General features: G+C 45.2%; 2 protein-coding genes across 4 annotated transcripts in view; one reads left to right on the top strand and one right to left on the bottom strand.

Annotated features, from left to right (window-relative positions):
* The window catches only part of LOC147727720 (uncharacterized), a 155,724-nt gene extending 155,383 nt beyond the window's left edge, over nt 1–341 (bottom strand). The window contains exon 1 of one of the 2 annotated variants that reach the window (XM_086961715.1): nt 157–341. In XM_086961715.1, coding sequence (XP_086817841.1) covers nt 157–180 — 24 coding nt within the window. In that variant the 5' untranslated portion in view covers nt 181–341. The remainder of the gene's footprint in view (nt 1–156) is intronic. The other variant, XM_086961714.1, reaches the window with a different exon arrangement.
* Nucleotides 342–699: 358 nt separating this feature from the next.
* The window catches only part of LOC147727719 (uncharacterized), a 154,603-nt gene continuing 130,408 nt past the window's right edge, over nt 700–24,894 (top strand). The window contains exon 1 of one of the 2 annotated variants that reach the window (XM_086961712.1): nt 700–943. In XM_086961712.1, the coding sequence (XP_086817838.1) occupies nt 902–943 (42 nt within the window). In that variant the 5' untranslated portion in view covers nt 700–901. The remainder of the gene's footprint in view (nt 944–24,894) is intronic. The other variant, XM_086961711.1, reaches the window with a different exon arrangement.

Here is a 24,894-nt window from a genome sequence, read left to right as displayed (position 1 = left end):
TCCTTAGAAGTGACCATGAGTTATGAATCTCCGACAAACCAACGTCAACTACTAAGGCGTAGAGCAGTTCATAAATTAATTCCACCTCGTGAAAAGGGAGAAGAGTTCAATAGTAGGCGCCCCAGAAACACTGGTTGTGTTCAGGTGACGACTTACCTCAGATGAATCCTGGCAAGACATTTCTCGCTAGATTACTGTTGAAGCGATACGTTGTTAAAAGCAAACTGAGTAAACACCTGGAAAGACTACGGTGTTCACTTAGACCTCCAAAACAGACTGCTTCCTATGTGTGATGTGAACAACGTGTGGTGTCAGTTTATACTTCGAGAACACATGCCCAAAACAGGAGACACTAATCTTCCCTAGAAGGATCAAAAACGTTTGTACTGCGCATGCTCAAGGCACATATACTAATTACATGACATTTCTCACTTCCTATACTCTTAATGGACATACATTACTCTTCTTTGTGCTTTTTGGTTCAAATAATGTTTACAGAAAGCACATACTTACGGTTTAAAGTTTAGATTGATAAATACTACGAGTGTATGTTGATAAATGCTACAAGTATCCGAGGAGAGGCTGCATCATTCTAGAAGGGCTCAAAGGGAAGGACGCCCACGGTTCTTTGCGCGAGCCTAAGTAAGTAGTGTCTCTACTTTGAACATGCGCATTTGTTGCAAGAACAAACGTGATAACATTTCGAGCCGTAGTATTGACGGATCTGTGAGAGTGGTTACGGTTTACAATTCGGAGCCTCATTGCGAAGCGTGGTGTATCTTTTGGCTCAATTCCCCCGCTCTCCGTTGGCAGTGGCACAGTGAGAGCTGACTGGCCCACCTGTTCGGGAGTTCCTCGTGTTGATCCTTACGCTTTGAGCAGACCTTACGGGTCACTTGTAATGAAATCGAAGAAAGACATGGCTCCACGGGATTCAGAAAAGGTAATCCACTTTTCACGTAAGATTTAAGTTAATAAGATTTGTCAAATTAATAGTTCATGCAGCCTTTTCCCTACCGACGATTCACGACTGAATTATTGTTTTGTATTCGCAGTCACTTCAAGCTCTTCTCCGCACATTGGGTTGCCCAACATGTCCACTGTTTTTGTGAACATTTTCCTGTGTTTATTTAAAACGTTTTTTCGAGGGTACAAAGCTGTCAAATGCCCTCAAGTTTTGCGTTACTTCCGCGTTTTAATCAGCAGTATTTGTGCATGCTTCTGCTTTTAGGTCCATGCAGTGGCGTCACTGGGGTTGGTGTCACCCGGTGCGGTAACTCATGGTGTCACCCCCTCACAACTTACCGCATGGACCACCTCTGTCGGAAATGTACGGCGCTAGGTACGGTCTTACTCCCTCTAGCTCCCTCTCTAGCTCCCTCTCTCTCTGTCTTACTCCCTCTAGCTCCCTCTCTCTGTCTTACTCCCTCTAGCTCCCTCTCTCTGTCTAGCTCCCTCTCTAGCTCCCTCTCGGTCTTACTCCCTCTAGCTCCCTCTCTCTCTCTGTCTTACTCCCTCTAGCTCCCTCTCCCTCTGTCTTACTCCCTCTAGCTCCCTCTCTGTCTTGCCCCCTCTAGCTCCCTCTCTCCCCCTCTTGCTGCTTCTAGCTCCCTCTCTCTGTCTTACTCCCTCTAGCTCCTGCTCTCTCTCTTACTCCCTCTAGCTCCTTCTCTCTCTTTTACTCCCTCTAGCTCCCTCTCTCTCTGTCTTGCTCCCTCTAGCTCCCTCTCTCTGTTTTACTCCCTCTAGCTCCCTCTCTCTCTCTGTCTTGCTCCCTCTAGCTCCCTCTCTCTGTCTTACTCCCTCTAACTTCCTCTCTCTGTCTTACTCCCTCTAGCCCCCTCTCTCTTACTCCCTCTAGCTCCTTCTCTCTCTCTTACTCCCTCTAGCCCCCTCTCTCTCTGTTTTGCTCCCTCTAGCTCTCTCTCTCTGTCTTCCTCCCTCTAGCTCCCTTTCACTCTGGCTTGCTCCCTCTCTCTCTCTTACTCCCTCTCTCTGTCTAGCTCCCTCTCTCTCTGTCTTGCTCCCTCTAGCTCCCTCTGTCTTCCTCTCTGTCTTACTCCCTCTCTCTCTGTCTTACTCCCTCTACCTCCCTCTCTCTCTGTCTTACTCCCTCTACCTCCCTCTCTCTCTGTCTTACTCCCTCTAGCTCCCTCTCCCTCTGTCTTGCTCCCTCTAGCTCCCTCTCTCTCTCTATCTTAATCCCTCTAGCTCCCTCTCTCTGTCTAGCTCCCTCTCTCCCTGTCTTACTCCCTCTAGCTCTCTCTGTCTCCCTCTCTGTCTTACTCCCTCTAGCTCCCTCTCTCTCTGTCTTACTCCCTTAGCTCCCTCTCTCTCTGTCTTACTCCCTCTAGCTCCCTCTCTCTTACTCCCTCTAGCTACCTCTCTCTGTCTTGCTCCATCTAGCTCCCTCTCTCTCTGTCTTACTCCCTCTAGCTCCCTCTCTCTCCGTCTTAGTCCCTCTAGCTCCCTCTCTGTCTTGCTCCCTCTAGCTCCCTCTCTCTCTCTTACTCCCTCTAGCTCCCTCTCTCTCTGTCTTGCTCGCTCTAGCTCCCTCTAGCTCTCTCTCTCTGTCTTACTCCCTCTAGCTCCCTCTCACTCTGTCTTGCTCCCTCTCTCTCTCTTACTCCCTCAGTCTCCTTCTCCCTCTCTCTTGCTCCCTCTAGCTCCCTCTGTCTCACTCTCTTTCTGTCTTACTCCCTCTAGCTCCCTCTCTCTTGCTCCCTCTCACTCCCTCTGTCTTGCTCCCTCTAGCTCCCTCTCTGTTTTACTCCCTCTAGCTCCCTCTGTCTCCCTCTCTCTCTGTCTTACTCCCTCTAGCCCCCTCTCTCTCTGTCTTACTCCCTCTAGCTCCCTCTCCCTCTGTCTTACTCCCTCTAGCTCCCTCTCTCTGTCTTGCTCATTCTAGCTCCATCTCTCTGTTTTACTCCCTCTAGCTCCCTGTCTCCCTCTCTCTCTCTGTCTTACTCCCTCTAGCTCCCTCTCGCTCTGTCTCACTCCCTCTAGCTCCCTCTCTCTCTGTCTTACTCCCTCTAGCTCCCTCTCTCTTACTCCCTCTAGCTCCCTCTGTCTTGCTCCCTCTAGCTACCTCTCTCTGTCTTGCTCTGTCTAGCTCCCTCTCTCTCTGTCTTACTCCCTCTAGCTCCCTCTCTCTCCGTCTTAGTCCCTCTAGCTCCCTCTCTCTGTCTTGCTCCCTCTAGCTCCCTCTCTCTCTTACTCCCTCTAGCTCCCTGTCTTCCTCTCTCTCTGTCTTACTCCCTCTAGCTCCCTCTCGCTCTGTCTCACTCCCTCTAGCTCCCTCTCTCTCTGTCTTACTCCCTCTAGCTCCCTCTCTCTTACTCCCTCTAGCTCCCTCTGTCTTGCTCCCTCTAGCTACCTCTCTCTGTCTTGCTCTGTCTAGCTCCCTCTCTCTCTGTCTTACTCCCTCTAGCTCCCTCTCTCTCCGTCTTAGTCCCTCTAGCTCCCTCTCTCTGTCTTGCTCCCTCTCTCTCTCTCTTACTCCCTCTAGCTCCCTCTCTCTCTGTCTTGCTCGCTCTAGCTCCCTTTCTCTCTGTCTTACTCCCTCTAGCTCCCTCTCCCTCTGTCTAGCTCCTTCTCTCTCTCTCTGTCTTACTCCCTCTAGCTCCCTCTTTCTGCCTCTCTGTCTGTCTTACTCCCTCTAGCTCCCTCTCTCTGTCTTACTCCCTCTAGCTCCCTCTCTCTGTCTTACTCCCTCTAGCTCCCTCTTTCTCTGTCTTGCTCCCTCTAGCTCCCTCTCTCTTATTCCCTCTAGCTCCCTCTCTCTCTGTCTTGCTTCCTCCAGCTCCCTTTCTCTCTATCTTACTCCCTCTATCTCCCTCTCTCTGTCTAGCTCCCTCTCTCTCTGTCTTACTGCCTCTAGCTCCCTCTGTCTCCCTCTCTGTCTTACTCCCTCTAGCTCCATTTCTCTCTCTGCCCTCGGCATACACGGACCAAGATGGGTGTGTCTGCAGAACTTGTCTGGAGGGACCAAGAAAGGGCTCTGGTGTTAAGGAAGGAGCTGTGGAGCTTATAGATAACGCCATCCTGCACATGGGGTTGTATCATAAAAGGCCCTGCCGAGTACCTAGTCACGTGGGCACTTTGAGGGTGTTCCACTACCCGCAGGGCTAAGTGCGAGACACTGCAAAGATGCGTACACGGGCCAAGTGCAAGTGGACCCTTTGAAAGGGCTCTAATGGTCTCAGGGGCAGTGGGGTCATTGCTTAGGCAGCTTGAGGTGCGTACACTACAAAGGAGGCCCGTATCCTCACTGTCCACATACTTTCATCTGCTAAGTGCATTAAGGCAGAGTGGAGGAAACGACACACTTCAAGGTTCTACTAGTAATAGCGCCGCTTAGACCTGGCCATTACTTACTTCTATCTCTCATTCGCTCGTCTCGGAATCACGTCACTGAGCTGCAGGGGGGTCTCCAGTCTCCCACTGCTGCAATATGGATGTTTACACTGCCTGATGCGCGGGCGGCCCATGCTGAGAGTCAGTCATGGACAGGTGTGGGGCGCCGAGGTAATAATTACATTTTTAAACGCACCCTAGGCCCCGAGGCAGCAGAAGCTTGACTCTCTGCCTCTCTCCAGTTCCCTGCCACTTCTAATGACTTCCTGTGTTCTGGAGGCAACCGGAATTGAGGTCCCAACATCCAATAATCTCTCCTCGCCTCTGCTCTGTTGAGCCAAGGGCAGGAAGTCTTCAGTGATTGACAACCGCGCCGAGGGCCCGGGGTGCGCCGGGTCCGTCGCAGCAGATTGCAACATTGTAGCACCTCATGGACTCTGAGAGGAGAGACAGATTTAACTGTTAACTATCTGACGGAGCCAGCTGCTGTAGTAAGTCTACAGCGCCGGGGAGCAGCATGGTGTCACCCCCATGTGAGGGTGTCACCCGGTGCGGTCCGCACCCCCCGCACCCCCCTAGTGACGCCACTGGGTCCATGACAATTAAGGTAAATGACTCGATTAGTTACTGATAATCACAGGGAGAAAGGACGGGTTGTAATGACTGTAGCAAGGGTGCAACAGACTGAAGGTTACCAGTAAGTTGCATGGGCTTTATCCTTACGTCCTCCAGTTCATAACTTGTCACCATATGTCTCAATCACAGCCCTCTCCGTAATGAGGGAGACTATTCCAAAATCGGTCTGGAATTGTGCTCTAGTGAACACTATGTGCTGGAATAATCTATCATTTTTATATATTTATCAAAAGTCAATATTCTTGCAGTCCCTCCTGAATGGTTTCCCATCCCAGAAGTGCTTCCGTCTTCGATGCTGCTTGGAGCAACCAGTTGTCCAAGTAGTTGTAAATTCTCCAGCTTTCGAGGTATATTAGGGTCGCCAGCGAAGTCATCTTTTTGGACACTATTGGTGCCGATTTTATCTCGAAAGATAGAACCTGTAGCTGAAAGTAGCAACCCCAAAGGCAAAACTTCAGGATTCTTTGATGGTTGATGATGGCACATGTAGATAAGCATCTTCGAGAATCAAGAAATCTCCTTTCAAAATTAGAATAAATATGTTTTGGAGAATCTCCATCTCGAATTACCTCATTATATGGTTTGACAGGCCGAATATGCCACACCTCAGAACCATCCTCACTGGACTATGCACACACAACCTACAACACATTGTTACAAATCCCACACACATTGCTTGACACTCATTCGATATAATCGTCGCCAACCTAGGCTTAGTTACGTTTCAAACAATTATAGGATCTGTCATGCCCTGTCAGTGCGACTAATACCATCATCGCATCTCAGTCCCTGTGCGACTCACTGGCACAGGCCTTTGAGGATAAAATCGCAGCCATTTTGAACAATCTTGGCACAACTCCTGGTGGTAATCCTGAGAGCCGCACGGAAACGCACGCCGGGCCTATCATAGGCTGTACCTCCAGCAGTGCTAAGTTGGACTGTTTCCCTTCTCCAACTTTTGAGGAATTTTGCTCCTTGGCCAATAGTGTGTCGTCGGGATCACCTCTAGACCCAATACCGCATAAATACTGGAAGCTTTTCCGGGATGAACTCTTCCTTCCGTTATTTACCATCTGCGATCAGTCCCTGGTTTCAGCACGGGTACCAGACTGCTGGAAACTCGCCGTGGTATCCCCTCTACTCAAAAAGCCCACCTTGGACCCGGCTAATCCTGCAAACTATCGACCCATCTCCCTGCTCCCGTTTCCAATAAAGATTCTGGAAAAATGGGTCACAAAACATCTATCAAAGCATCTGGAGATTGGGTCCTGTCTGGATGAAGTCCAATTCGGATTTAGACCGGCCCATGGGACGGAATCAGCGCTGGTGACTGTACTTGACGACCTCAGAACGCGAGCCGACCATGGAAGAGCAGCCTTTTTAGTGCTGCTCGACATGTCGGCCGCGTTCGATACTGTCAGTAACGCAATTCTGATTCACAGACTAGAGGAAGTAGGGGTAACTGGCCTTGCCCTACAGTGGCTGACATCTTCCCTTGGAAACCGCCACCAGGTAGTGGCATTGCCACTGTTTCAATCTAACATCAAAAAAGTGGCGCAAGGTGTTCCACAAGGGTCGGCCATCAGCCCTATCCTCTTCAACCTGTACCTGCGGCCCCTAGTTGCGCTGATTAGATCCTTTGGCATAGCGGTGACGAACTACGCAGACGACACTCAACTTGTCTTCTCACTTGAGGGCAAGGAAGCAGTGACACTTGACACCTTCCACCGCTGTATGCTCGCAACTGCGGACTGGCTGAATCAGAATTCGCTGCAGTTTAACAGCTCTAAGACTGAAGTCTTACACTGCACCACTGATCGCATCCCTAGACCTCTTCTACCGGATTTCTGGCCACCCTCCTTCCAAAGTACGACTGGGCCTACCACCTCGGTCCGCAATTTGGGAGTGATGTTTGAGTCCAATCTCCAATTGGATGCAGCTGTTAATAAAACAGTGAGTACTTGCATGGGATTGCTTCGCATGTTGAGAAAGGTTCTCCTGATGCTTCCTAAGGACAGTAGGCCAGAAGTGGTGAGGAGCATTATCGTAAGCCGTCTGGATTACTGCAATGCTCTATTTCTTGGAGCACCACCCACCTTGATAGGAAAATTGCAACGGGTGCAAAATCTTGCAGCCAAATTGGCGCTTGCTCGCCGCCACTATGACTCCTCATCCCAGGCATTAAGAGACCTTCATTGGCTACCGATCCTTCAACGGATCGATTTTAAATCTGTATGTATCGTATTCAAAGCCCTCCACGGACACGGCCCAGTACCACTTCAGAACATGTTTCATTGGTACACTCCGTCTAGAGACCTTCGCTCGGCTTCCGCTCATCTTGCTATGGTGCCTAAAGTTTTGAGAGCTCGGCTGGGCGGCCGATCTTTCAGCTTTACGGCAGCCAGATTATGGAACACTCTTCCGCTGGGATTGAGAAGTACGCAAGACCTTGTCTCTGTCAAGAAAACCTTAAAAACACATCTTTTTCCTAGGACTGTATCTTCTTAATTCCTAAATTCCAGTAGGATGTATAGCAGGATTTTCATCAGTCAAAGCGCCAGGATACCCGTGGGGTGACAGATACGCGCTATAAAAGATTATAAATACATACAAATACATACATATCAGTTACTATTGATGCAGCGCTACTCCGGAAATATTTTCTAAAACCATATCGCCTTTTCCTGAAATACTAAATCATACATGTACTCATCATTGGGGCCCATAACACTGCGAGTTACTCACAAAACGCTTTCATCCTACTTCATGGATCGGTGAGATTCATGTTAATTCATGGATCGGTGAGATTCAAATTAAAACTAATTATTTATACTATTTACACCTGCAGTTTAAATGAGTTTACCATGGTTTGTTTATCAACAAGACATTTTATTCAGACACACCACCGTTAGGATTGATGGATCTGCTAGTAAAAAATTAGGCGTAGGAAAATACAAGACCAGCTTAATTCTCCATTTATTTAATTTTTATTTAAAGCAAAGTTTAGCATATCTAACAGACTTTATTCGCTTTATTTATTTTCTTTATTCAAAATTTTACTTTAAAGAAGATTTTTTTATCTCAAACAGTTATATTCATTTTATTTCAGAAATTCGGAAATAGACATTATTATTCAGATTTCAGAACACAAGTATTAGCAAAAGACAGATAGTTCCCAAAATTCATTTCCTCCTAACTTCCCGATTTATTAACCTCCACTAAAGATCTGTTCTCACTCAAAGAAATAAAACATTTATTCAAGAATCTTACATCTCAGGAAATCAGCATACCGACAGCATCTCAGGAGGAAATCGGAAGAGAGTTTTTTCTTAAGGAAAATTTGGACTTTTTATACTTTTTTCACTAACTTTATCTACAAAAGTAACTATCAGCACAAACTCAAATTATGATTGGCTAATTTGAGGGTGGATGAGCATCACCTCATTGTCCTAAGATTCAATTTCCGTGGCATCAGCTGAATTTTAAAGAGTCCTTTGTTTGAGAAAGTCTTTGGCCTAGTCCTATCCTCAACTAGCAACTACATGAACCTTTCCCACGATCAGTAGCTCAAATGTTCATTCTCTTGGCAGTCATCAGGACTTCCAGTGCAAATTGTCCTTGAACCGCTTTCGTTCAGGCACAGGCAGCTCACATTCATTCTCTGTTTCTGCCGCGCGTGCATAGTATCTTTCACTGTCCCAGTAATCGAAAGCCTCCATGTTTTGGTAGGCCCCACAAGCCAGAATGGGAACTATCATAGAAACAAACACACATAAATGTTAATTGGTGAAATATAGCCCTTCTGTTTACCAACCCTCATACTAAGGTTTCCCATTAGTTGTTACCTAGCAAAATAAGCAACACATATGCATGATAGACTCACTTATCTCCATGTCTTTGCCACAAAACACATAAACAGAAAGCACATTTATGCCGCCTTTGATTTAATTTAAAGCTTTGCATTAGCAAACAACATTACTGAATTAGGTAGTTATAGTTCTCCATGCAAGCAGATTAGTATTCCCACGTGTATTTGTGTGTGCATTCTATACTACTTTGATTAATATTTTCCACACCACACAATAAATAAAAGTTACAGTTATGAGGAAATGACTTTACGAGGGGTATACAACATTTTGTTTCTCCACGTCACTCCAACTCCCTCCTTTGGTGATCTTATCACCAAATATCTCCCAAAAGTTTGCACATATTATCCAAACATGTTTCAAGTTCTTTAGATTAGTATGTTTTATACTCTAGTGTCTTCTTCTCTGGTTTCTTTGAAGACCTTTTCTTGAAATCCGTCCATATCTATATCACAGTTTTCTCTTTCTCGTTTTTCTTGAATTGCTTTCTTTATTGACTTTCTAACATTCCTTCTTTTTATATATATATATGCAACATAATCTTATCATCAAAAACATTTATACTATTATTGTTACTGGAATTAGTATCTTACCTATAATTGAACTACCTATTTCTTGAAACCAATGTTTAACTGCTGAAAGACTTTTACCAAGACCAAACCCACGTAACATGTCCTGTATCAGTGGTCAGGTAACCTATAATAAGCTTTGTTTCCACATATAAAATATATACCAGGGAAAACTGGATCTTTTCAACCTTTAAATCCCCAACCCCCTATGATTCTATAGGTGTCTTTACATTGACTCGCTCCCACAAAATAATTGTCATATACAGTGTTGTCTCTTCTTATACAGAATTTCCCTAGCAATGGAGTATCTATATTTATGGCCACGTTCACATTTTTATCATCAATGTTTTCATCTTCAAATGTCCAATATTTGGATTTCTCATGCTTTACTTTTTTGCTACATTTATAAGCAATTCTTCTCTCTTCAACCATTTCTAGAAATGCTTTTTCCTCAACTCTCATTTTTACATGTCAAATTATTTTTGAACAGTACAGAAAAAATGGTCCGAGTTTTCGCAGTTTTTTTCTAAATATTCAGCTCTTTTTTCATGGAAAAACGTTCACCACATATATGTAACAATATGCATTATTAAACAAAGCAAACAATAGAGCTTACAATATTCAAAATATTATTGTATTTATTTTTACAATCGTTTCCATTGTGAATTGATGCATCACAAAAGTAACTTTTCTTTTTTAGAGTATATAAACATAATTTTCAAAGCATCACGGCGATAGTGCTCTTAGTGAAGGAAGGAAGGGATGTGATCTGGTTTGTGAGGGACTGGGTAAAGGTGGTGTGACATTGCTAGCATCACATTAAAATCAGTAGGCCTTTACACTTAAGCTACTACACATGTTCCCTAATCACATCACACATAGGTTAGACAAATCCATTGTATTTAATCCTATGGTGTTCTGGGTTGGTGTGGTCTACGTTTCGACCCCTATGGATATGGAAGGGTTATTCTTGCCTCATGTTGGGGTCTTCGTCAGGAAATAAACGTGAGCACCTAAAATATAAAGACGGGCATTAAATGCTTGTGGTGGACTATGATCAAAGTAGAAGCTATGAGTAGGGGAGTACCTACATTGAGGTAACGGTCGGCATCTGCACCGTCACTGTGTGGGCCAGCGTGGGCTCCTAACGATTGTAAACAAGAAAGGACAAATTTCAATGTAATTAACTGGCTCATAGGCCATGCACCCGAAAAACGGGGGGGGGGGGGGAGTTAGGAGGGACTTACTTGGGCAATGCTCATGTGGATGAGCATACTCTTGCACCTATGTCGCGTGTATGGTCCCGTAGAGGACGATTTCTTAATTCAGTGCGTATCTTGCACCATTCTGAAAAGCAGAAAAAAGGGGGGATTTTCTTAGGTCGCGTCATTGTCGGGGGTAGAGGTTGAGGCTCGTAGTGTGAGCAGTTTCGTTGGTACAGAAAAAGCTGAGGCGGTTTAGTGGGTATAGACAAGTCTTTCAGGTAAGTAGCGAACTGATACCGCGTAGCGCTAGGACACATTGGTGATATTACTAAAGGGTCACATTGCAACAACATTTATACATATGCACCTTATGGGTAGGCTGGATTCAAACAAATGCGCAAAAGAACTATGGCAGACACTGTCAACGGTTCTAGCGGCTATTGCAAAAGGCAGGTATTGTCGTTCCATGAGGATCGTGTTTGCCAGTTATTCAATCACTCATGACTGCATCTATATCGTGTGGGTCGGTACATTAAAATGACAAGAGCAGTTAAAACGCCTCTGTGGGGTCTCGTGGCTATTGCAAAAGGCCGGTATTGTCGATTTAATCAATCCCTCATGACTGCTTCTATATCGTGTGGCTCGGGACATTAAAAAGATACGAGCAGTTAAGACGCCTCTGCGGGGACTCGGGGCAGGGCTGGTCTATTTGGGACAAACAGAGAATTGCTCAAGATTGGTTTATTAAATGGAGCCCAGTGTAGCCTGCTGGTGCGAGTAGTTTACCCGCATCTACAGGGACTATGGGCAGGCTGGTAGATGAGTTCTTACCTGCTTCATGGTCAGCGTTTACTTCAGTCGGCGGCACCTAGATACTGACATGATGAGTCATAAGTATCTCGTGGTGCCGCCACTGGATGCTAGTCCTGGATGCTTGGCGGGTCTAGGCCAATCACCAGCGAGTGTCGCTGCGGGCAGTCTCACAGTATACATCGTGACCAGGGGGGGCATCTAAAAAGAGGCTCATTTTAGTTCTGAGTCTGACGTGTGTTTCTCACTGGTTAATGTGAGGAATAAGTACATATTGTATCACAGTAGTTGCACAAATTAAAGAGCTTGAATCTGAGTCTGACGTGTGTTTTTCTCTGGTTCATGTGAGGACAAGTACATATTTTATTACAGTAGCTGCCCAAAATTGAGGAGCTCGAAGTAGTTCACAGTGCAATGTTGCCTGGGTTCACCAATACACCCGCATTATTTCGAATGAGGGATTCATCATTGTAAGTGGGTACATTTAAAACAGGGAATCAATCACGGTTGTACAAGCAACAGATTCTAATGTATCATCTCATGTTGAATAATACAAGCCTGAGACTAGGCCATTAGTCCTCTTATAATTAAAACATTACTGATTTTAAGCTGGTATACATATACATTCACGGTGAAAATGTCTCAGTAGATCTTACATTAACTGTTGGATACACAGGGGTGCAATCGAGTCTCTCTTACAATGATTCCTATGTATGAAATAGCCCAGCCCATGGGTTTCATGTTAAGGCTTAGTATGTGTAACTTTTGGTAATGGAGTGTGTCTACTCAGGATCAAGTCCTGCCAATTGCGCAAAGTTTGCATCAAGTTCGCTCAGTCCTTTTGCTATAGTGTTGAAAGTATGCATCCATTTACATTCCCTAGTGTTTAGAATGGAATTCAAGTTACCCCCTCTGGGGCCCAAGGTAATCTTCTCAAGTATCACCATCTCATCGATTCAGGGGTGTGTTTCTTGTCCACGTAGTGTTCCACTAGAGGTGCCCCTGCCGTCTGACACCGGATCCTGCTGCAATGTTGAAAAATCCTGTTCTTTATCTTTTGTCTGGTTTGTCCAATGTACATAAGCTCGCATGGACACAGAATGGCATAGATAGCTCCAATTGTATTGCAGTTGGTGAGGGTCTTTAGATCTATGGTGAGATTGTTGTGAGTCACTTTCTTAGTTTCCCAGCATGTGGGATATGCTTTGCAGGTTGTACATCTGAAATGTCCTACCACCTCTGGTAGGTTCCAGAGTCCTTGAATGGTTGGTGCCTGAGGCGTTTCCAGTAGTGAGCGGACCACATGGTCTCTTATGTTTTTCGCCTTTTTGAAGGCGTGCATTGGAGGTTCAGGTATGTTGATGACATCTGCAATCAAGCCCCAGTGTTTGTTGACAATTTTTTTAATCTCGTTACTTTTGGTGCAGTATGTTGCTACGCATATCATCCGTTCTTGAGTAGGCGTTCGTTCTCTTGGCATCAGTAGGGTTCATCTGTTCTGGTACCAAGCTCTTTTTCTAGACCTGGTCACCAGTCTCCTGGGATAACCCCTATCCATCAGGCGGGAAATGAGATCATCAGATTCTTTGAAATAATCATCCTTTAAAGTACAATTCCTCCGAATGCGGAGAAATTGTCCGAAAGGCAGGTTGTCTCGCAGTCCTCTGGTGTGATGGCTTGTATATCTAAAGAGGGTATTCCTTTCCGCTGGTTTCCTGTATAATGTGGTATACAGTACCCCATCCCTTTCTTTCATGCTAATATCCAAAAAGTCTATGGACTCCTTATCCATACTCATGGTGAATTTGATATCCTCTGACTGTGTGTTTAGCCATTCTGTAAAAGCATTCAGGTCAAGTTCATCACCCGTCCATATCATGAACACATCATCTATATATCTGTGCCATCTGGAGATCTGGTTGTGGTATGGATTATGACTTGATAGAATACATTGCTGTTCAAAATCTGACATGTATAGAATCGCCAGATCCGGGGCGAAGGCAGCGCCCATTGCCACTCCTTTGCTTTGAATATAAAACTTGTTTTGAAACACAAAGAAGTTCTTAGTCATGGCAATTTCCAATAGATCAATGATGAACTCTGTGGGTACCCCTGCTGGTTGTTTCCTCTTTTGTAGAGCTCTTCTCATACATTCCAGAGCCGGTCTCTGCGGGATACTGGTGTAGAGAGAGACGATGTCCATCATAACCAGAAGTTGTCTATTCTTGTTGAAGGGCATCTGGTCCACCAAGTTAATCACTTGCATCGTGTCCCTGAGGTATGTGGGTGTTGCTTCAGCAATCGCACAGTATCTACGAAAATCAAACGGATCATTAATCAGAGATGGGAACTTTTATCAGCAGAGAAAGACTTTAATAATGGAATTTACGCACAACAACCGTTGCATGCGTACATGAGAGGACCTAACATCAGGCAAATATTGAAACGCACTACTAAGGACGACCGCAATATGGATTACAAGGGTACCGTACGGAGTCAGAATTGCACAAATTGCAATAATATAATCATTGGCAATACTTTCTCACACCCAACAACTGGTAAAACCATAAAACTGAGACACACTGGTGATTGCAACGCTCAGAATGTGATATATGGGATCAAATGCCCTTGTGGCAGAATGTATGTTGGCAAAACTGAGCGGAAGATTAAAATGAGATTAACTGAGCATAGAAGCAGAATACGAAACCAGCATCTGTCATCACCACTGGCCACTCATTGGAAGGAAGCCAATCGTAATATTTCCCAACTACGGTTCTTGATCATAGAAAAAGTGACAGTTCAACCTGGAATTGACAACAGACAGAAACTCCTACAACTAGAATTGTATTGGATCAAACAATTAGACAATGCAGCCTACGGGGTTAAATGATAGATATGATTTATCATGTTATCTTTAGAATCAGTGGGGTCGACTGTTTTAGTATTCCAGTGTCCAGAACAATCAGTCTACCCTACCATGTTCGGAATGTCCAGTCAATTTATGAAATAGATAGCTCGGTGCTTAGAATAACACACAAATGCATACTACTATCATTAGAACAGTATATGATGTTGTGATCTTTTCTGATGTGCATATCTTATATCTTATTTACATGATTACGAATGGTGTATTTAGTATTTTCATGTCACCAATGTCAAGGTCTCTTGTGGTTCAACATAATGAATGTACACCACCATCATTTCCTCTGAAAATGACATTTTATTCACATAATTACGTATGAGTATTTAGCATGATAATATTTATGTTTAAGTATCAATGTCAAGGTTCCATGTGGTCCTGTTATCATTTTGTTACATCAATATTCATTCACATACTCACCAATACCGAGGACTTCAGTTCGCATCTGTTTTATTACAAATACAAAAACATGGGCCACATGTCTTTACGACCAATATTCTCACAGTTCGACAATATTCTTATCGCACCAATCGCAAGACCTGACATAATGCGCAACATTAAGCATAGAATATTATTGCAATATTATTATTTTTTATCAATTTCTTCAATAGATTTTGCAAACATTCGGGAACCGCACTCGGCAACATTTTTCGGCTTAGCGTCCTTTGATTTAAAGCATAAGCATCTTTCCTTTAAGCTTTAAAACACGATCTTGTAAAAGCTTTGCACTTTAACAAATGGCGCGTTACAACGTTCGCGTTTCCAGTGATTTAAGATCTTAGTCTGTTTTTAGTGTCAGCGGATGGCGCGATTTCCGATACGATATACATCAGCAAGACGCGGTCAGTTTACTAACTCTGCTGGCAGATCACGTTTCGAGCACTCTGTTGAGGACATCGACGGCAATCATTACAGGTATCTTTCAGGATAGTATGCCTTAGGTTAGGTGATAGAATCCTTTATTACATCAGTTTGTTCTATAAAACAACCCCGTTTATTTATTTATTTTTTAGGGAGAAAGCAGCTACTTTAAAGGTATGTTTTTCTGACCCGTTGGTCATTACATATATCTGCTTGATATTCAACATAAGCATCTAAACGTCTTACTATACGTTTATAGATCGTCATAACCTGTCCAGTTAAGGTAGGACCTTTTATTTATTAAACTGAAGTTGAATTCGGTGACATAAATGAATGATTATAACTAACAGTTGGGTTGTAACAACTCTTTCCTATAGAACACCAAGTCCCAGAAAGCATTAGGTAAGCGAGCAGCATTTTGGTTTCTGATCAAGTAGTCTTGATATCGTCTGTTTCAATATCACTAACATCAGGTGTTATGGTTTTTTACTTTCAGCTGACTGAATACACAAACAGTATTGAGAGGTATGAAATGAAATTACCCTATTATATATACTCCCATGACATACGTTAACTAGAATACACTTACACATTACCTTTTATTTATTTTTTTGCAGATCATCCCCTGATGAAGGCACTATTTGGTGCCGAAATGCATTGGGCAGGAATGCAAAATTGTGAAATGTTATGAATTACTATTGGTTATAAAATGTCAATATAGAATATATTGCATAACTGAAAATATTGTGTTAAACTGTTAATCATAATTGTATTACGAATACGGAATGTATTATTTTGTGATTGATTTGAAGAGAATCAGATTATGATATTAAATAACTGATTGACCACAGTATACAGATTTGATATTGCATAAACATTTAAGGTGTAGGATTACACCAGGTGAACTGTGCGCAACTAGATGAGATTCTATCCCATCATAACTAGTAAAATGGCAGAAGATGGCAGCAGACTGCGAGTGAGGTGAGCAAGGTAGCAAGCGGAGCACACGGGGGGCACTCAGGCTGGGAGGACCTGGTCAACCAGCCTCTCTGTGTCCACCCCCGGCTCTTACTTAGCGGCCACCTCTAGCGGCTGCCGCGCTTGCTTTCGTCTCCCCCTCCGGCCACCGCCTCTTACCTTGCTGGCCTTGCTGGCACCTGCTCACTTGTTCACTTGTCACCAGGTAAAGTTAGCTCCTCCACCGCAGGCTGGCTGAATGCGGGCAACAGTCTCTAAGGGGACGTTAGTCAGGTATTCAGGTATTTCAGGTAATTGCCGGGGGGAGCATGACTCACGGGCTCATGGGCCGACCCACAGGATGGCTCGCTGCGGCTCCCGCTTCCGTCGGGTTATTCCTGCAGTCCCACCGAGATCGCACCCACGGCCCCCAGGACAACTTGCTGCGGCTCCCGCCTCTCTCGGGCCGTTCCCGCTGTTCCGGCCGGCGTTTCTACGGGGCGCACCGCCTACACCTGGAAGCCACTCCCGGTAACCACCGTGGCTGTCGGGGATCTCCGGCTCAGACGGCGGCTCTAGCTCTGGCTCTGGTGGGCGGCGAGCGGCGAACTTCGTGGCAGTGGAAACTCTGTGATAGCGTCCGACCTCTGCACATGTGTAGTTCCAAGCGATGGGGGTCACATGATTTGCCTTATGTGACCATGCCAGTGGAAAGTGCGTGCGCACTCTGAGTGCGTGTGGTGAGATAGGCCTGCCCTCCCATAGGAATGCATGGGGAATGTATGTGTCCCTGGTAGTTCCAGATGCGTGGGGTGTACAGGCTCGAGTCTGGTATGTGCGGACTCGTGTGATTGAATGCTGCGAAATGATGTATGTGTCTAGTGTGGAAGTGCCACTTATAGACATGGCTGACGTGTGATTGGCTGGGATGCCAGGCTCCATGAGTCATGATGGGTCTGGCCGGTGGTGAGTGTGAGATTAGCATGCTGATGGCTGGGGAGGAGTGCACCTGGGTCCTGAATAGGGCTGAGCTTTCCCCACACAATGCTGGCTCCGCCCCCTATGGTGCGTCTAACGACACTAGCCCTGCCAGTGAATAGAGTGAGGGGCTGAGCACATCAAGAGTGCTCCCAAACCAGCTGCGCCTGGTTTTTCCTCCACCCTGCACCTTTAGACAAAGGAATTCACTGTATAAAAAGGGGCTGTGTCTCCTTCTAAAATGTTCTTGTTTGCCAACTTGAATTCTGCCAGGGGTGTGCTGCTGCTTGGGCCCAGGGGAAGGCTTGCCTCCCTGGGCCCTGCCCAGCCCCTGGACTCCTGAAGGACTTTGTTGCTGGATTTTCCTTTTCTGGGAGCTGCCGTGCTTCCCCCTTTATGTCCTGGACTTCTGGGACCCACTTCCTCCTTCGATGTTGCAAAGGGGACCCTTCTATAGGGGTCCTCCCTTCCTGTGTCCCCAGCGCATGGTGTGCGCCTTATCCTGCATTTATAGGCAGAGCGCTGTTGTGTTCCCCCGGGGGAAGCACTCCTGCCCTTCATTAGGCCCGCAGCTATTTTTTTTTATATTTGGGTGCCACCCCTTTTTATGTGTTTATTAGCGAGTGCCCACCTCGCGTCTGTTTTTGTTTTAATACAGAGGGTGCCCACCCCTCGTTATGCCCAAAGCGAGAATCACCGCCGCGGCTTGAGCCGCACACATTGGTCGCCCCAGACAAACGCTTGTAGCTAGCCGGCCGCCTGCTCAAGCCTACTAAGGAGATCACTCGCATTATCCCACCGCTGCCACCAATGTTAGAATTGGGGGTCTCTGGTTGGCGCAGTGCAGCACTGGGGACAAGCAGGGACCCTCTCCTCTAAGTCAGGGCAAAGGATTACCCACAAGAATAACCCCTGCCACCTTTCAGAGGTTGGTCAACCAGGTGTTGCTTGGGCTGGATGAGTTCAGTGCCGCCTACCTGGATGACATTGCAGTGTTCAGTGGCATCTGGCCAGAACAACTGCGACACCTCTGGGAAGTGTTGATGGCACTGCGCAAGGCAGGCCTCACAATCAAGGCAAGCAAGTGCCAGTTTGGGCAGGGTTCAGTGGTGTACTTGGGACACCAAGTGGGGAGTGGCAAGGTGGCACCCTTGCAACCCAAAATTGAGACCATCCTGGCTTGGGACCCCCCCAAGACTCAGACTGCAGTGAGAGCCTTCCTGGGGCTCACTGGGTACTACAGGAGGTTTGTCAAGGGCTATGGCACTATTGTTGCCCCCTTGACAGAGCTGACTTCTAAGAAGCAGCCCAGGAATGTGATCTGGACTGACACCTGTCAGAAGGTTTTTGACACCCTGAAAACTGCCATGTGCACGGCGCCCGTGCTCTTGGCCCCTGATTTCTCCAAGAAATTTCTAGTGCAAACAGACGCTTCAGAGCATGGTGTAGGGGCTGTTCTCTCACAGATGACTGAGGTGGGCTGGGACCAACCAATAGCCTTCATCAGTAGGAGGTTACTTCCACAGGAGCGTAGGTGGAGTGCAATAGAGCGAGAAGCTTTTGCTGTGGTCTGGGCACTGAAGAAGCTAAGACCCTACTTGTTTGGGTCTCACTTCCAGGTTCAGACAGACCACAGGCCCCTCAGATGGTTGATGCAAATGAGGGGTGAGAACCCAAAACTGTTGAGGTGGTCCATCTCCCTACAGGGTATGGACTTCATGGTGGAACATCGCCCTGGCACAGATCACGCCAATGCTGACGGTCTGTCCAGGTTTTTCCGCCTTAGTGATGAGGAACTCCTTGGGGAAGGGTAGTTCTCCCCACATTTCAGCTGGAGGGGACACGTGTTAGACCTGGCACCTTGGCGTGAGTTTCCCTTCCACTTTTTGCTGATGTGTCTCAGATGTTTTTGCTGGTGTCCACTGCTCAGGGCACTGCGCCACGGCCAATCCGTGCCACAGTGCAAGTGCTCCCAATGTAAAGTGTAACTATGATTGATGTTCCTGATTGGTTCATTTGATTTACTGTTAGTCCCCAGTAAAGTGCACTAGGGGTGCCAGGGCTTGTAAATGCCAATACTGCTACTGGGCCTGCAGCGCTGGTTGCGCCACCCACAGAAGCAGCCTTTTAAAATGTGTCTAGGGTCTGCCACTGCAGAACCTGCGTGCAGTCTGGTACTGTCATGCTGGCTTGTTGCGTGCTTATCTAGGTTCCTGATCGATACTGTGACCTTATGCCCCTATTCGGCTATAAATCCATTTATTCCCTATATTGGCATAACCGTTCAAGTGCGATTTTCTGAAAAGTCATCTCTGGCCTCACACAAACAGAGCCACATTCCAGCATGACTCTCTGCTACTTCCTTTGCGACCAATTAGTGCAATGACAGAGCAGCAGTCACTATCTGATATTCCTAGATAACACTCCGAGTTCTTCAACAAGATAAAAACTTAGCAAACCTGGAAATCCCCGCTTGCTATGTTTTGATTAGTAATGGAACTCTAATGAGCAACTGATAACTGTCACTTCCTAGTGACATCTTTAATTGACGTCTTATGTCCAGCAAACTTGCCTCAAACCCGGCACCTGTCAGGTATAAATATTACCAACGTTGCCTTAAGCAATGCGAAGCTGTGAGCTGTTAGCTGTGAGCGAACCTGTTGCTGATGCCAGCTGCCTGTATGACCCTGTGTTGGTAAAAACTAGCACTCTGTCGCTGCAGCCTGCTATCCTGTGGTGGTGAAGCTACTGATTACCATTATCGCCGCTACAGCGCGACCTATGGTGCAGTACGCTTGAGGAGCCGTGCAGCCGTCCTCTGCGAAGACATCCAGCCCAGCTGCCCGCGGACGCTGTCACCCCTCCTTCCTCCCGACGCGCTGAGAGAAGCCGCTGCATTTCTCGTGCAGAGAAATCCAGTCCCGGCGCTTCCGGTTTACCCTCGCGGGTGACTGGGATATCGAGAGAGACCCCTGAAGGAGATACCAATCCTCCATCATTCTATTCAGAGGTATGGTGTTGACTAAACCCTTAGACGAGAATTCTTGAAACAAACCTTGGCAAAACCAACTTAACTTAAGCTACTTACTTGCTCCCCTTCTCACGTGTTAGGCTTAGGTCAGGCACACTGGTGTAGGCTTAGTTAGAAGCACCAGTTGAGTATGTAAGCCTAATGTATATATGACTGTATATATGTTTTATTACTTTTAAACCATTGTATGGCTAAGAAACCATATCAATGCTTTTACAGTTCTATTTCGCAATACTTATCTTACTGTACGTACTTTTTATAATAACAGTTATTGCAATTGTGGCAATACATTTCTCTTGTACGAGAAGAAAGACTGTTCAATAAATGTTAACCCTTTATTGATAAACGCCCGTCTCTCTATTCTCTACATACTGTGAAAGTAAACTGCACTAGACTGACTGAGTGAAATCTGTGTCTATTGTTTCACACGACCCTAGAGATCGACTCTTGATCTGAGGAGCAAAGTTGTCATGTTGCACGGTTGTTGGAAAGCTGAATCCCTTCTTGTCTGTGCCAAGGAAGCTGATCACTTCCTATGCAGAGAAGAAAGTTTCCAGTGACCTCTGAGCTAGTTGGTAACACAACCCAATTAAGTTTAGCATAGTCAGTGGAGGCCTGGAATATCCGCAGTTCCACGTCGATACTACTGTTTATGTTATTCCAATGCGCAGGGCCTAGTGGGAAACTAGGAACTACACTACATGGCGCCCAACGTTTGGTAAGGCGATAAACTAACGCAAGACTTATAAAGTAACTCAGTCGTGCATATTTCACACCCCTTTCGCCCGTAAATACTCCAATAGACGTCTGGAGTGGGTGAAAGGTTAAAATCCGCCCGACCTTAGTAGGAAGAGATTCCTATGTAAAGCTCTGGTTTATTCAACGTTGAAGGATACAGTGTTCCAAAATATTGTGCATCTAATCTTTGTCTCCTTGGAGACCTACTCTGCAAAGCCTGCATTTCTAAAAAATGACAGACAGTGAAGAAGAAAGGGAAGCAGTTAGGCTGGCTTCCATACTAATAGAGGAGGACTCGAGTCTCCTACAGGCAGACCCGGATGCTATTATCATCCCGGTCCAGTTAAGAAGATCTATAACTTTAAAACTTATAGAAAACGGACTGCCACCTCAAGGTGGTACAGTAATTTTCGTGATAGAGGCTCACGAGTATCGGCAGACAGAGGTATTCTATTCATGGATAAACTTTCCAGCGGTAAACGCTATAACACAGGAGTTTCACTATTACAAAATAGAGGAACCTCCGGATGAGTACGCCTCTTTCGAGGAGGTTGAAATTCCACTTAAATTTCAAGAGCACCTGCTCTGGTTTAATGGCGCCCTAAAACACAATGATCACATAACTAGGCTCGGTCCACTAGGTAGACCAGGAGCCACGTGGCCGGTTCTAGCCAGCTACACACCACATCCTGACATTGCAAGAATGTCTAGAGAAGAGCTGTTAGCACAGCTAAACACATTAATAAAAATACATAGGCAATTAGTCCAATATGTAATACGGACTGCAACAGTCCAGCCAGCTGTTAATACACCACAGCTGACCCCTCATCAGGGGAACACAAATAAAATTACACCACAGAACATACAGTCATGTCTTGGTAAAACACCCGTAAAACGGGAACAAATTCCTTTCTGGTTAGCCCAGAAAATCACTCAAATAGAGGCAGTATTTCCTGATACTACCCCTATTGAGAAACACAGAATCTTGACCATCTGCCTTCCTATGGGAATCGCACCACACGTGGAGGACTGCGACACTTGGGGTACAGTCTTTGCTTCCATTTACACAAAAACACACGGTGTTCCGTCTATGGCGGTAATACCAGAAGTGCTAAAACAGATTCAAAATGAATTCGGTCCAGAGCCCGCTTTAAATCTAGGTATGAAATTACTGAAAGACTTCAAGCAGGTCACGCCTATATTATTAGCCAACATAAAGGGAGAAGCAGCATCTGTGGCGATTCGCCAGAAGTTGAGGGAAACAGATATAAAAGATCCTGTTGAGCTTGCAAAAATCATAGAAAAATGCTATGAAGAATTAGGTAGAGACAGCTTGGGTGGAAAACCAGTTAAGCCCCAACTGCTCGAAAATCCTGAAAAATTATTTATTAAAAATAATTTAAACACTCCTAAAAAGAGCTGGGATGGAAATAAACAATCCACTCCCAAGGAAAAAGTATTCCAGTCCAGAGGAAGGTCTCCTCGACGGAGGGAAAGAACTCCGACTCGAGAACGCCAGTCTCCCCAACGGGAGCCCTCTGAGAAAAGATATAACCTTAGAAATAGGGATAATATAAAAAAACCTGATAGATATCAAAGTATTGATACACGTCCCTCTCGATCTCTTCCACAGAATTCGGAAAGAAGAGGACGGTCAGACCCAGGAGAGCACACCAAGTCCAAAGACAAGGAACCTGCTCAAAATAAGAAATCTCAATTTCAGAAAAAGAAGGTAGCCAGTATTAGAGTAATCAACCATGCCGAGAATACTGAGGACACAGTTGAAAAACGGGGAGTGGGCATTGACAATGTTGGACAGTGCAGCAGAAATCAGTATAGCGCGCAAGAACTTGATGAGTCATCTGGAGACAGTGGACACGAATGAATACATTCAGGTTGAAACTGCCGACACCAGACTTAGCGAGCCCCATAAAATATACGAAATAACATTGCGTATAGAGGGTGATAAGACTAGGAAAATTAGGGGTCTATTTTGGGATAAGCTCTCAAAAGGCTATGATATTCTGTTAGCTGAAAAAGATTGGCCCCCGGAGTTTGTCAGGGAGTGCCCTCGTGGCGAAGAAGTGATTATGCCTGCCTTCTCCAATCACATACCGATTCACAAAAAATACACATATGCAAGGAAATGGGCAGTAGCCCAGGCACCTGCATTGTATAAAAATCATGTAGGATGGGATGAGGATTCACCGCCTCACAAAATCCAACTAAAAAGTGAACCAACTGCCCAACGGCAGTATCCAATAAAGCAAGAAGCTAAAAAACAAGTCAGGGAGATCTTAGATCAACTTGAATACCAGGGGGTGATTGAAACATGCACCTCTCAAATGAACAATCCTTTGTTTCCTGTCTCCAAGCCAGACAATTCATATCGTCTAGTTTTGGACTACAGACATCTTAATACATGTTGCAAAACTTTTGCAGTACAAAACTCGCATAGTGCAGCCCTAATGAATAACATAGTTAGGAAAAAATATAAAACGACATTAGACATTTCTAATGGTTTCTTTTGTCAAAACATTGCACCAGAAAGCAGATACTTGACCGCTTTCTCCGCATTTGGGTCGCAGAAAAAATTCTGTCGACTCCCACAGGGGTTCAAGAACAGCCCAGGACTATTCTCAGCTAGGGTAACAGAGTTACTACAAATCTATGATGATGAAGCATTGTCTTACGTAGATGATATTTATCTCACAGACGACGACTTGGATACTCACTTGAAGAGAGTGAACACCATTATACTTGGGTTCGCTGCAGAGGGTTACAAATTCAACTTTAAAAAGTCCCGAATTGCCCATCTGACAGTACTGTTTTTAGGGTACGAATTATCAAGTGAAGGGAAAAGCCTAGCGGACAACTTCTCCAAGCTCCAAAAACGCTGAAGAATTTACAATCCATACTAGGTTTTCTGAATTTCGGAAGAACTTACATACTAAATTACGCAGAGAGGGTTAAACCTCTCTACGAACTAATAAAACCTGATTTAAAGCAAATCAATTGGACTCAAAAACACACAGAAATTTTGAGATCACTGCAAACAGACATGTTAGCAAAAACAAAATTAGATACACGTGACAACACGATCGATCTAGTAATCCGAGTCATCCCAGGAAGATGCGGATTCACGTACCTAACCTCTAATGAGGGAGAAAAGGTACCAATTTCAATTAAATCTCACTTGTACACACAAGCAGAAAAAACATTCAGTCACACAGAAAGAACTGTGAACGCAGTGCAAATCGCATTAGCAAATGAACGAGAACTAGCACACGGCAAACGGATTAATATCCTTACAGCGGAATCCGCCTTCGAGGCGCTATTCAGCCCAGTAAACCTGCCTACAGTGTCACTGGATCCGAAATGGATACAGTGCATAGATTCTCTAGGAGCGGAAGACGTGAAATACTATTTCGCCCCGCAATACGAAGAACTGAATGATTTAGAATATGAAGAAGAATATCCTCTGCCAATCGAAATCCTGCCTCTCCCACAATATGCCTGTATAATCTATACAGATAGCTTTGTACAGCATTTTAATGTAGAAAGCAAATCCTACAATGCAGCATGTGCGATCATTAAAGGTCGTTGGCTGTGCGGTAAATTCAGACCGAAAGTAACAAAAACTGAATCTGTAAGAAACTGTTCGGTTCAAAGAACTGAAATCAGATCTTTAAAGATGGCGCTCGAAAATGCAGAACGCGAATTCCCCACACTTATCGTGTGCGATTCTCATTTTTGCGTCAACTCTTACAACAATAAGCTGCAGAGTTGGATCGAAAACGACTACAAAGATGACACAGGTGCCACAATAAAGCATAAATTGCTCTGGAACGAGGTAGCTCTTTTAAGTAAAGAACTACAAAAGACTCACGTGATTCACGCACAAAGTCTTCGACGTGATGGCGTTCACGTTGCAGGGAATTCATTGGCTAATACAGCCACCGCGGAA

This window comes from Lissotriton vulgaris, chromosome 3_1 (assembly GCF_964263255.1).
Source record: "Lissotriton vulgaris chromosome 3_1, aLisVul1.2, whole genome shotgun sequence".
Classification (NCBI taxonomy): domain Eukaryota; kingdom Metazoa; phylum Chordata; class Amphibia; order Caudata; family Salamandridae; genus Lissotriton; species Lissotriton vulgaris.
Note: the sequence above shows the minus strand (reverse complement) of the source record. Positions and strands in the feature narration are given on the sequence as shown.